At 34.1% G+C, this 13,337-nt stretch overlaps 1 protein-coding gene across 9 annotated transcripts in view; it reads right to left on the reverse strand.

Moving 5' to 3' along the window:
- The window catches only part of LOC117237019 (regulator of G-protein signaling 9), a 41,377-nt gene that overhangs the window by 11,236 nt on the left and 16,804 nt on the right, over window positions 1-13,337 (reverse strand). For 6 of the 9 annotated variants that reach the window (XM_033500580.1, XM_033500579.1, XM_033500578.1 and 3 more), the window contains 5 exons: window positions 12,443-12,677; window positions 7,905-8,014; window positions 856-972; window positions 671-742; window positions 145-339 (listed from right to left, as the gene is read on the reverse strand). In XM_033500580.1, the coding sequence (XP_033356471.1) occupies window positions 145-339; window positions 671-742; window positions 856-972; window positions 7,905-8,014; window positions 12,443-12,677 (729 nt within the window). The remainder of the gene's footprint in view (window positions 1-144; window positions 340-670; window positions 743-855; window positions 973-7,904; window positions 8,015-12,442; window positions 12,678-13,337) is intronic. The other 3 variants (XM_033500582.1, XM_033500584.1, XM_033500583.1) reach the window with 2 other exon arrangements.

Below are 13,337 nucleotides of genomic sequence, written 5' to 3' on the forward strand. Positions count from 1 at the left end.
TAATCGTTTATATTGTATTACCAGAAATTCGAAAACACATGGCACAGGACGCAAACACAGCGCACAAGAAGGTGATTAAAACCGTGTAGCTGTTTAATTACATATATCTAAAATAAGATAACGGGATTAAAAGAAAGTATTTACCTCGCGTTGCAGATCGGTTAAAGTGCGTTTACGTGATGGAGGACGCGAAAGTCCAGGACGAAAACGTGTAGGTACGGGTGCTACTTCAAGACTACTTAGACAACCGGGTGGTGGCCTGTAAACTCTCCAAAATGCTCGTTCTTGAGAATCGCTTACTATTTTATCCCCCTTTTTTCGCTCCTTCGCTAAGCGGACCTGAATACACAATGTTGTATCTCAACGAGTTACACGCTCAAACGTACGATGTTTTGATTACGTACAAGGAAAATATAAGTAACGAAATACAGAAATATAAAATTATAGAAAAGTGCTAGAACGTATTTTCCTAAAGATTAATCCAACCAACAAAATCGAATTTTTGCTGCTTCGCGATAAATCTAGAATTGCGATAAATTAAGATCATAATCTAAGATGAGCATAATTTGTGTAATATTAACGCGATACAATATCAAATTGTTACAACTGTTTGTTAAATTTCAGTTAAATCGGCGAGAAAAGATAAATTACGACGACGATAATTATTCACCTGTTCTTCGGCTTGTAGTTGTATAATATCCCATTTGTTTTGCAAATTCCTACGTAGGCTGTTCAAAGCTTCCTAAGAAGATGTGATAAGTTAGATATTTGCCAAAACTATAGAATATGTGTAATATATGTAATACATATTACATATCGGCTATTTACAGAATAAAATCATAAAAATTTACATACAATTTCATAATCTTCAAGGGCATGTCGCTGCTTGTTTCTTAGAGTTCTTTTAGCCAGATAAATAGCATATTCCACATTATCGGGGATTCTATGTTGCCATGGCCAATAACATGGAGTCTATTTATTAAATAAAAAAGGTGATATATTAATGATTTAGAAGATGAATATACACGAAAGCTATACTATTTTTCTGCGTAACTTATTACTATTGCTACTTATTCTCAAGAATATTACTTAAACGTCTACTTGAATTTAATATAGCGTGGATACTCGGTGACAATTTCGTTAATGCTATCGCACGATTGAAAAGAAAAGCCGGAAAATGCAAAGTAGTATCTAAGATTTTGATGCAACTGTAAAAAAGCTACTTCCTCTCCGATTTCGATGATTTTTGAATGTGTTGTACAACTCAATATTTTGGGCAACTTTTTCCTATACATGTAACTGTCCCTCGGCCATAATGTCCAAGGTATTCGCAAAATGCTATCTATACCACTGCAGTGAATTTTTTCTATAATAATCGAACGTCCGCGGCAGCGTATGCGTCTATATTAGTTGTCAGCGACCGGATAGAACGATTTGGTCGAAATTTAAAATTTGTCCACTATTATATAAACGAGGATGGATCAAGCTTGATTAAAACTGTGTGCGCAACAACGTATGCGAGGTTATAAGAAATTATGTTATAATTCAATTCAATAATATAATTCAATGTGTTATAATTCAATTAAAAACGAATATCGTCAATATATCGGGTGTAGCTTAATTTTTCAATTTTCATTCTTTTATCACGTAAAATAATATCGATTATTGATTCGCCTATTGCATATTTTTGCGATTACGAGGCTTCCAAATTGAAAATACTGATCCAAACCTAAACTCGATATATCGATGGAATTCATTATTGATTCAGTTATTGCAGATATTTTTTACAGCCTCGTACGTGCGATTGTGTAGGGGGCTTTAAGTTCGCGAAACTTATACTATACATATGTATATATCGTTGTATAAAAAAAGATAAGCGGCCGGCAACCACTTCTAACGCGCATAACTGTTACAGAAGCACAATTGTAAGCAGAATTCAATTTTGCAGTGGTATCGATACGAAGTGCGACTACCTGAAAAACTATAGCCGACCAACAGTTACATATAGAGGAAAATTTGTTCGAAATGTCGACTTCTACGACATATCCAAGAACCATAGCGATCAGAGAGCTAGAAATTTTTCTACTGTTTCACGAAACATAATTGCATGTCATTCTGAATTAAAAACCATGTATGCATTAGTAATTTAGATTTATCGAATTTATCGAAAATATTACTACACACAGTGACTTTCAAAAATATTTCGAAAATATAAACACTTCGGTATGACTATACTTTACTAATTTATGGCTCGATATGTCGATTGTTTATAGAGCAATCGCCCTGCTCATTTTTTAAATAATAGGTCGTATATATCAATATTAGTAAAAACATATAAAATTAACATATAGCATATAATAGTAAAATAAACGTGAATAAAAAGTGAAAAATTCACCTATGTTACATAATAAAGATTATTAAAAGAAATAATACCGTATTTTCGTCTCGCAAAATATACAAACGCGTTTTGTATTTGTCCGCTTATCTCTTTCTGGTAGCTCGATATTCCAAGAAAATAGAACCGTTAATACCGTTTACAAATAGAATTTGGAAATGCGCTATACATACATACCTTCTCACTACTCTTTGGTAACGACTGTTATTATACCCGAAATGAGTCGCAAATGAAAAATACGACATTTCATACGCGGCGATTTGTAATTTTTCACCGAGAAAAGCAAAAAATCTACGATGAAGTGGGTGCTATGCTTGGTACGAGCAGATACTGTCGCGGATATCGTTCAACGATTTCATTTCGAGAATCGCATTGAATCTACTCTGCAAACTGAAAGATCAAGTTTTAAGTACGAGAGATAATTATTCGAAAAGCGAAAGAAAATCTGCGAATAGTACTCTGAAAATAGTTAGCGAGCTATCAGATGAAAGACCCAAAAAAATTTCGGCCGAAACAGTTGGGACAACGCTAAGGCAAGCTGGTTATAACGGAAAAATAGCGAGAAAAAGTCGTTCATTAAGGAGACGAATAGTTTTCTTCTAAACAATTTTACAATTTTACAATTTTAATCGGCGGAAGAGCTATAGTGTTGCGAAAATCGAATAAAGAATAAAGAAAAAAGGATATGGAGTTGGAAATTTGATGTTCATTGACGACATTATGGATAAAAATCTTTACTTAAGCATACTTAAGAACAATTTAGTTTAAAATGCCGTAAAAACGGGGGTAAATAATAGTTTTAACTTTTATCACGACAACGACCCCAAACATAAGGCACGCATTGTCCAAGAGCATTCATAAAAATATAATCATATAAATACCCCAAAATTCTTCATCGGGCCTTAATCTTATCGAGAATTCATGGGATGGACTACGTAGAAAAATTCGGGAAATTCCAATTTCTTCAATAGCCGAATTAAGACAAAGACACGAAATTGAGTGGCCGTGTATAATTAGAATATTAAAGAAAAATTTTAAATGACATTTCAAACAGATTAAAACATGTTCCAAAACAAAATTATTTTAACTCGATGAACTTAATTATACTAAATTGTACTAAATAAGGTTAACTAAATATACTAAGTCGATAGAAGTAAACAGTGACAAATGTACGGAATTATTTCTTTCAATAATCTTTATTATATAATGTACGTAAACTTTTCAAACAAATTATATGTTTTTACTAATATTAACATACGATCCATCATGTAAAAAATAACCGGGCCGCCTGCTTTATAAACAACCGAAATATTGAGCCACAAAGCCAATCCTATCGTAATGCTGAATACTTTTGAAAATCATTGTACCTATAGATACGTAGAAAAATACAATCCTGTTCTTGATATTTGTAACGTTAAGATATCTGTTCGTAGATTACGTTAGCGTTTCGTGTTGAGCTTTTAGATACAAAAAGTTTCATACGTAGGAATACGTGTTTAGAGACATGTATACGATAAAATAAAGAAAAGCTCGTAATTATCGATATTTTATCGATCTCGTCGATTTCGATGATTTTTGAGAATGTGGAAATCAGACATTTTGCACAACTTTTTCCCGTATATGAAACCGCCCCAAAGGCCTCCAAAGTTTCCGAGATAATCGCATGGAACTGTCGCATAAAACTACTATGACGAATGCTCGCAATTGTGCATCCGTTACAACGTATGAGTATGTACGAGTTAGTGTTGCCAACCGTCATACGGCGGCGGGATAAAATGACGCCTACCCGAAACCTAATTCTTATCTTCTGTTTGTAGTCTACATAAACGGAGGCTGAACAAAGCAGCAAACACGCCGGCCGTATTTGTGACTGTGTCACAGATAAACGTACTATTGACGTATCTTCTTGTTATGTTGGGTCAGATGCTATTTTATATTTTATAAACGAAGATATATTTTTAAAATAGAAGCATTTAATAAAAGTTCATTCGGCTGCTACAGTCGAACCGTATTACGTTTGTAACGTACGAAACAGTCGATCATCAAACGCGATTGACACAAACGGGAGACGGCCGATGCCGTGTCAATCTGGGATGAGACTGCTTCAGATGCAACCGTGTACGGCGGTACGACCCTGGAGATCCCGTCTCAAGGCGACCGACAACCAATGCTGACGTATATGCTGCAACGGATGCACGATTATAAACAAAATTCACTACAGCTGTACCGACGATACTTTATGAAATTCTGTAGTAAGACCTAGTGGCGGCTATACATAAAGTTAGAAAAAAAAAGTTATTTAAAATGTTGATTTCTACAGCATACTCAAAAATCACCGAAATCGGTCAGCTGGGTGAGATATAAAATATAGATATAAATATAGATATAGATATAGATATAAAATAGTTATATATAAAAGAACTTTGTCATTTAAGCATGCCTTTTCGTTGAAATTTACCTCGAAGCATCCTGTCAAACTAAGTTTTACGCAATGCAAGCTGAGTCTCATGAAACCTGCTTCTAAGAGTAGTATAAACATCTACCAGGCAATGAAATATCATTTCTATGCGGAAAAAATTCGTAAACGTTTAGATATCTGTGATAAAAAAAGACCATCTCAAAGAATTAGCTGATTATCAGTATTATAATATCGTATTTGGGCTCATTTTAATCAGGAAAATGTTGACAATGTGTTAATGGTAATTAAAAAAAATGTTTAATAAAAATATTTCTCTGTTCCATTGGTGTTTTGTCTCACCGATACGAAGGCGAAACGACCGGTCTCGTTGTGCGACCGTTTCAAGAAGCCGAGATAAGGTCGCGCGGGCAGGGATGACAGATGGTGAAGATTGATTATATGCATAAACAGAGCAGTCTCGCCGTTCCCGCTTTTGACGAGAGACCAGAAGCGCACACGAGACCAGCCGACGTATCTCGCTGACAAATAAACGAAAGGCACCTGCCGAAACACAACCCGCCGCCGACCTTATTTCGAGCACTTGATACATTGAAAATTTCATTAACGCATTGTTGACATTTTCCCGATTGAAATGAAACCAAACACAATATTATTTTATTGCCAATTTTTTATTAGCCAATTTTTTCATATCGTTTTCTTTCTTCGCGTGGTGTTTCTTGCTTTTCAATACACCCATCTATTGCTATACTTAACAATTGCAAGATAGAAATGTTCTCTGCTTGAAAGCTGTCCATACTACTCGTTATATCGTAGATCTCATACAATCCAGCTCGCTTCGCACCAAACCTAGTTTGGAAGCACGACCGATGGCGAATTTTATTCTTTAGGGCCTGCTTTGTGCGTGAACGCATTATCACTATATACCGATTTATCAGTGCAATATGATACTTTTAATCTGTATATAGACATATTAGTTATAACGTATAGCAACGGTATACACGAATAAAATTCAGTCGTTAAATATTTTGTTCTCCAACAGTAATACGATGCAATTATATTTTACAACATACCATATTAATATCATAACATCTAGATCTAGATATATATGAATTCTCTTTGTTTAGAAAAAGAGAAAAGGAAAAAGGATTATCATGTACCGTAAAAATATATTCTTCAAAATCGTATTTGAAATATTTGTCAAGATTGTCCATCAGTGTGAGCGAGATGCCTTTTCGTAAGAAAGGAATTATGTATCATGTTTCTTCGTCGCATCTTCACAACTGGCAAGAAAAACTGTTTTAATAGAACGATGCAGTTCCCATGCAGGTCCATCTAACTGATATCGATGATTTTTTAGTATGTTTTATTATGTTATATTTGAGCAACCTTTGTTATACGCGTAAAAGAAAAACCTCGCGAGTTTATATATAAAAACTTATCGCGGTACGAGCTGGTAATATGATCACGCCTGTAGATAAATCTAACCGTACACGGTAGAAGTCCCATATATATATAGTATATATTATGCCTTTGCGCTCGAGGACTTTTTCATTCAGGCGAAGTAGCAACTCGAGATGATTTAGCGCATATGTGACGCGTGACTTATAGATAACGTAAAATGATTTTATGCGCTAATTAACTTACTTAATTACTTAAAACATTATATTCTAATAATTTATCTATATTTACATCTTTGGAAATATGACTTTGTAATATTAATTTCTGTACTTTTTATATAATTTACAAAGCATTCACCAAGATGCATTCTTGAATACAATTGACCGCATTTCTCAACAATTCCAGATCAAGTTCATCGTCATTTGAGCTAATTTCACTTCCGGAAACCATTTTTTTAGAACTTCTAAACTATAATACTTTTGCCATGATCGTCGAATCCGAACTAACGTCGGTGACGTTTTCAAAACCATTTCCAAAACCGGAGGGATTTGAGATTAAATAGTTCACCTCCATTTTAAAGTGTAACACTTTACACGTCCTAACAAAGAACATAAAGAACTAAAGAACCTATTTACGAACCAACACTGCGCTGTCTTCAATTGGAGATGTCGAAAAAATCTAGCATAAACAGGAACTGTCGCCTCTCACCCGTCACTCGACTTACCGCACGAAACGCCGTGGCGACTGAGTCGCCTCTCGAGTGCAAAGGGTTATATATATGTGTGTGTGTGTGTGTACATATTTATTATATAGTATAAGTTTATATTTATAACACAGACACACACGCGCGCGCGTATATGTATATGTATGTTTATAATAGTGCAAATTGCATCAACAATAATTTTTTTAGTCAAGATATGAAACTAGCTAAAGTTTTATGCGTATTGTATACCGTAGCAGGTAAAAGTCATGAAAATCATGAAAATGAATTCAAATTAAGGCTGAAATTCAAATAGGGCTCAACTCGACGATGTTCATTTTTAATCGAGTTATAAGTTATAACAGACATTTCTAGCAGCTTCGCACATACAGTTGTGCATGGAACCTTTAATCCCGCCTAATCCCCGTTAATAAACAGAAGATAAGTGGCCGGCAGCTTGCCATGTAATTCATTGCTTGGAAGATGTCCATACTACTCTTACGAGTATGCCAAATCCAGCTCGCCTCGCGTGAAACCGGGTCTGGAAGCATGCCTCGAGGCAAATCTTACCGTCTAGGACATACTAAACCTTAGCGGCACGTAGCCCGTTTCAAAGTAAAAATGTCAAAAGTTTTTTCATAAATATCTCGATAACTAAAGCGAGCGAGGATTATATCATGTACAGAAAAAAATTGTTCAAAATCGTGATACTGATAACATATTTGAAAATCATCGAAATCGGTAAGTTGGATTCTTATCTGCATGATAGTATATAATTAGCCTTTTTCAACGAGGTACCCTACACACAAAGGCACTGATTCAGAATGACTTCTTAAAAAAATTGGATCGACATCGCATTTCGCAAATATTAAATACAATGTATACATATACAGCATATAAATATATATATATACTACGTATATATGGCGCATAATGAATCCGAGTTCAAAAGATACTCGATTCTGAAGCATGTAGTATGACAAATACGGTACCTGAAATCTATACAGAGAACTATCATCCCTTACGGTGAGTGTCTTGGAGTCATTCACCGGGAAGAAGTAGCCATACTGGCAGAGCTGATTGGCAATATGGACCGCCTCTACTGTCAACATAACAATTTACTTTCACAGCTGCCGGAATCGTTGAATACATTTAATTGAACGGAAGGCATTAAGTGATACCTAATCACGTGCAACTTATCTAGTCTTTGCCGTATTGCGCGTACATCGTGTGATGAGTAGCAATTAACACGGCCAGCCATTGATTCGGAGCGAATATTTAGAGCGACGCATGCTGTTTAATCATAAGAAAGCCACATCACTGAAAAAAAACTAATTTTTTCTCTTTGTTTCGAAAACATAAACAAATTCACCACTACACAACCGAAATTCTCTATTCAACATATTTTTTTCACAAGCAATTTCTCAGCTCAAGCGAATGTGTGTATCTTTGATTATATTTTGTTTAAATAATCCTTTATTCCATTAAATTCAATGAAAAGACAATGCACATACACAACTGATCAGAACAAAACTAAACTAATGAAAACTAAATTAACGGGGCCAGTGAAAGGAAACGAAGTGCAATACAAGAAACTTGTAACTAAAAATAAGGTAATAACGATAGGTACAAATTCATACGAATTATAGAATCTTCAAACACTGATAGCTGAATCCAGAATATACAGGGTGGTTGGTAACTGGCGGTACAAGCAGAAAGAGGGTGATTCTACGCGAAAAAAGAAGTCGAAAATATAGAATAAACATTTTTCGTCTGAGGCTTTGTTTTCGAGAAAATCGGCTTTGAATTTTCGCTCGGTACGCGTGCACTTTATCGCGTCTCGTTATAACGGATCTCACTGTAGATCGTTGTCTCGATGGAAAAATTTAACAAAAAAAAAAAAATTTTTATTCTATATTTTCGTCTTTTTTTTCGCGTAGAATCACCCCCTTTCCGCTTGTACCACCAGTTAGCAACCACCCTGTATAAAGTACGCCTACGAATATTTATTCGTTGAATGAAAGCGAAGTACTTAATACTTTTGCAGCATTAGAAGAAAATTGTTCGAAACAAATGAGTTTATGCAATGGTATATGAGAATATTTGTACTAAAGTATACTTCACATTTTCTATGATATTTTTTTACTGCCGGTATTGAGTTGTCTAAATCATTTTTCTACGTTACTCGAAAATTCTTCTTCCATCGCGACCAAATTTTGAATTTTTCGTAAATATCAACATTATCGATATTGTATCTCGTTTTCAACTATATATCATTATTATAATAATATTGGAAATATTTTAACTCGGATATATTATATACTATATCTAAACTAAAACAGTGCAGTGTAATATGTCGCTAAGTGAAATGGAAGATGCATTACGATCCATCGGTCAGCAATGCGTTCAACTAGACCGATAGAAAAGATGGTTGTGGTATTCGATAGATGAAGTAGCGCTATTTCATAGCTGCCATAGTCAATTTATGCGTTTAGATAGCTTTTTAACAAATCTTATTAAAGATAAAATCGTGATTGTATTTTCAACAAGGGCAATAGTACGGTGAAAAGAATTTTCGAAGCTTGTGCGTCCTTCGCGATAGAAACATTCTTTTATTTTTATTAACACGATATTCAATTTTCTTTTGTAGGAAAAAGGTATCATGATAAACGAGATCTATTTAAAACTACAAACCTTGAATAAGAACGAGCAAAGGGTGGTGGTTCTTTAACTTTCTACGAGAATCAACAGTGATAGCTACCTAGGATACATTACCTTCTTGTTTATATATCTATCCTGTCAAGAAGGACCCGTTAAACTGTAATAACTATAGAAATAAACAACAAAAAATACATGTATATCGCATTATGCGATATGTCTAAAATATTAATCCCCGCGCGCGTTTGTATGTGTGTATGGTTAAAATAAATATCATAAAATCTCCCTTCTTTAGTTATATATACCGAAGCAGTTTCTTTCACAGCAGCGGGCTGAAAGTATGTTCGATCAACATATGCTACCAGAACGGTTTAAACGCGCAACGCATAAATGTGCGCACTATGACACATGTATATATAATATGTGTACGTATATTAATAAGAAAATTAATCGAATTAAAATCAAATTCGATTAATTATGAGAGTCAACAAAAAGTGACGATCAGTGTCATCGATACGTTACTTAACGATTTCATTGCAATTAAGGACGCCTGTAGAACGAATCTGTTACATCGTTTTCCTATTGCTTCTAATCGTATAGTTGTATCTTAGAGGCCACTTTATGCTCTTACCTTTTATACGATATAATTATTTACTTCCAAATTTAACAATCACTTTATTCGTTGCAAGCCGAAGCCATAAACCGAAAAAGCTTATGTTTCAAGAACACATATCGTAAAGAAGCATATCTCACCAAATGAAAGTTATAATTGTATAATAATACAAGTATCTTGAAAAGTGTTTTTAATTGAAACCTATTAAAGATGAAATTAATGGGTTGTATTTTAAGTTCAGCTAGTACATACTTCCTATTTCCTTACTATCAAATCTTGATATTTATAAATCAATTACAGTACATTGTGTCCTCGCTGCTGTTGTTATTTTCATATTAGATTATCGTCAAGGTAAAGAGTAAAAGGTCGTATTTACCGACAAAAGTAAATTGAATCGCCGTAGGTCGAACGAAATAACCCAGAGACATTGTATCGATGACAAATGCAATAAAAAATTCTTTAAATTTAACTTGTTCGAGTGTTCGTTTATGTGTCATCCGTAGATCTAAATCATTTTTTTTCTTTTTATTTCAATATCGTTAAAAATGCTTTTTGCAATTTATCAAAGAATGCTGTTTGGTTTATATTAGTCAGATTCTGTTTTTAATTATACAAATGTACAAAGTCGAAGATACGAAGACCGAAGACATATACGTAACTACAAACACGCAAAGAATTACTAAGGAAAGTTGACGTATGCTGCCATTATAACGCTAGAACTGCAACTTAAATACGAATATATAATTGTAAAATGCGTTATGGGACGGCCGATATTACGTCGATAAATGTAAGATTAATAACAACTAGTTGTTCAGGAACAAAGCATTATTAGCAGTAAACTTAATAAAAAAATAAAAGCAAATTAAACGAAATACATTGGAGTTATTATTTTATTACTTATAATATTATCGAGTTTATAGTGTATGCATGACATTTTTTGTTCAGAATGACCTGCTGGACACGTTGGTAAAATTTATCCAACGCCTCGATTGACACCTTGTATCTACATATACAGGGTGACGCAATAAGAATATTTCCGTTATTTGTAATGTTATGAAAATATATTAATATATAGAACAAAACTTGCAAAGTATAGAGGGGAACGTACTGTGATGCAAATGCTTTTCGTATGAACGGTATAAAGAAGATTTTAAGGTCATATCCTATTTTTTTAAGCTAATTTTTTTATCTTGGTGTAATAATTAGCCGGTGTTGAGACAACAGACGTTACGACATGTCGCCCTCTATACCGTACCAGTTTCGTATATAGACATTTTTTATAACATCACAAATAATGGAAATATTCAGGGTGGATATAGTTATCGCCCTCTATATATACATATATATGTTCAAATTTTTTAACAAATGTATCGCAGATTGCAGTGGTTTTGTATTGTATAGTCAATTCTGTAACCGGATCTCATGTCCTATATATTTCTTTCTATAATGATATCGGATTACACAAAACAAAAAATAATTAGGACATTAACTGGGCTGATATTCTTAATCTTATTTTTATTAACGCAGAAAAATGACAGATTGACTGGCATAGCTTGGACAAAGTTAGTAATAATAAGAAATTTCAAGAATTTTTATTTAATTATTGAAATTGGAAACATTTGGAATAAAGTCCCGTTACGTTGCTACCGATATCTAAGTACTCGCTTGCCAGGAAGACAGAACGAACAGGGAACGAAAAAATGACTCGATGAGAAATAGTCTTATTTAAGTGCTAAAGGATAGGAAGTTTACAAAGTTTCGATGTTACAAAGATTTCAAGGTTTTGTCTTCCGAAACTACTTAGTTCCGGATGTAGATACATTAAAAATCAGTAAAAATATATAATTAACAATTACTATCAAGCGTTAATAGCAGTTACACGATGCACTCGCGTCAAATTTTCACATAGTAAAAGCTAAATCTCTTCTATCGGCATAATACGAATAAAGATCACAGGGACGCTACGAATAGAGAAGGAAGGGCAACAGAAGAAATAGAAAACCGATACGATACCTTTGGCCTTAGGTTATCTAGGATGGTAATAATATATGTATATTCGACGATTTAGGGAAATAATTAAACTCAATTGGCAGTTAACAATTCCATGGAACGCAACAGGCACAATAGAAATATAGAAATACGACATAAGAAACGTGTGATGAGAAACATTTTAGCACGAAACGTAAGTGAGTCAACAAGACACTAATTCGCGGAAAAATCTAGATAAGCAACAATCCATTCCATATACGAATTTCATACCTGATTCCTCGATAGAAAGCCGCTCTATCAGCCACTCGATGAGATCGTAACCTGCAACACGCAGGCAGCCTACTGTAGTGTCCTGGCCGTGATGGCCGCTTACGTTTACTCCACAACGTAGATACCGATGGCACTCACCCATGAAAGCTGAGGGAATTGAGGTGAGAAATTGTTTTTGGCTGCGCACGGGTACCCCGTTCTCAGGGTCTTGCATCTCCCGCACCAGCCCCTCCATCTGTAATAAATACAGTCAAACGATTAATAACGGTGGTATACTTCGTATTCAAGATGGTTCTATCCATCTCGTTTTCCCATTTTTTTTCTTTATGGCGTAATTGTTCTTTTTTCCTTTTACTTTAAAACATACATCTTTCGAGAATTAATCTAGATAACGATTAAAACTATCTCATACATAAATCTATCTATACATATACATATCTCTCGATATCATTGTGAAATTCGTCCAAGTCAATAATCGAACAAAATTAAATTTGTTGCTTTAATTATATGGTGATATACATATTTCAACCCCATATTTCTGTTACAATAATATCGACGCATTTGTGTCTAGTAATTAGGTAAATGAAATAAAGCTAAAAGAAGTTGTCAATTGTACGATTAGGATTGTTAACCAATTTCATTGGAAAATAAAATGACTGCTTTTTTATCGTATCACCACATCGGTTCAGGGAAATGAATTTTACCTAATTATTCATAATGCACATTAAATATTAATAAATTTGACTAAGTACTTTAGATATTTTACTCGAAAAAACGTAATGATTTAAATATCTTGAAAAGAACATAACTTTGAACATTTTCATAATCAGCGGTACATAAATGTAAATACTAGAGACGCGAGGGTGCACGTATGTTCGAAATTGGGGCGGTGTTA

The sequence above is a fragment of the Bombus vosnesenskii genome, unplaced genomic scaffold (genome assembly GCF_011952255.1).
Source record: "Bombus vosnesenskii isolate JDL3184/JDL3185 unplaced genomic scaffold, Bvos_JDL3184-5_v1.1 scf7180000013353, whole genome shotgun sequence".
NCBI classification, from domain to species: Eukaryota; Metazoa; Arthropoda; class Insecta; order Hymenoptera; family Apidae; genus Bombus; species Bombus vosnesenskii.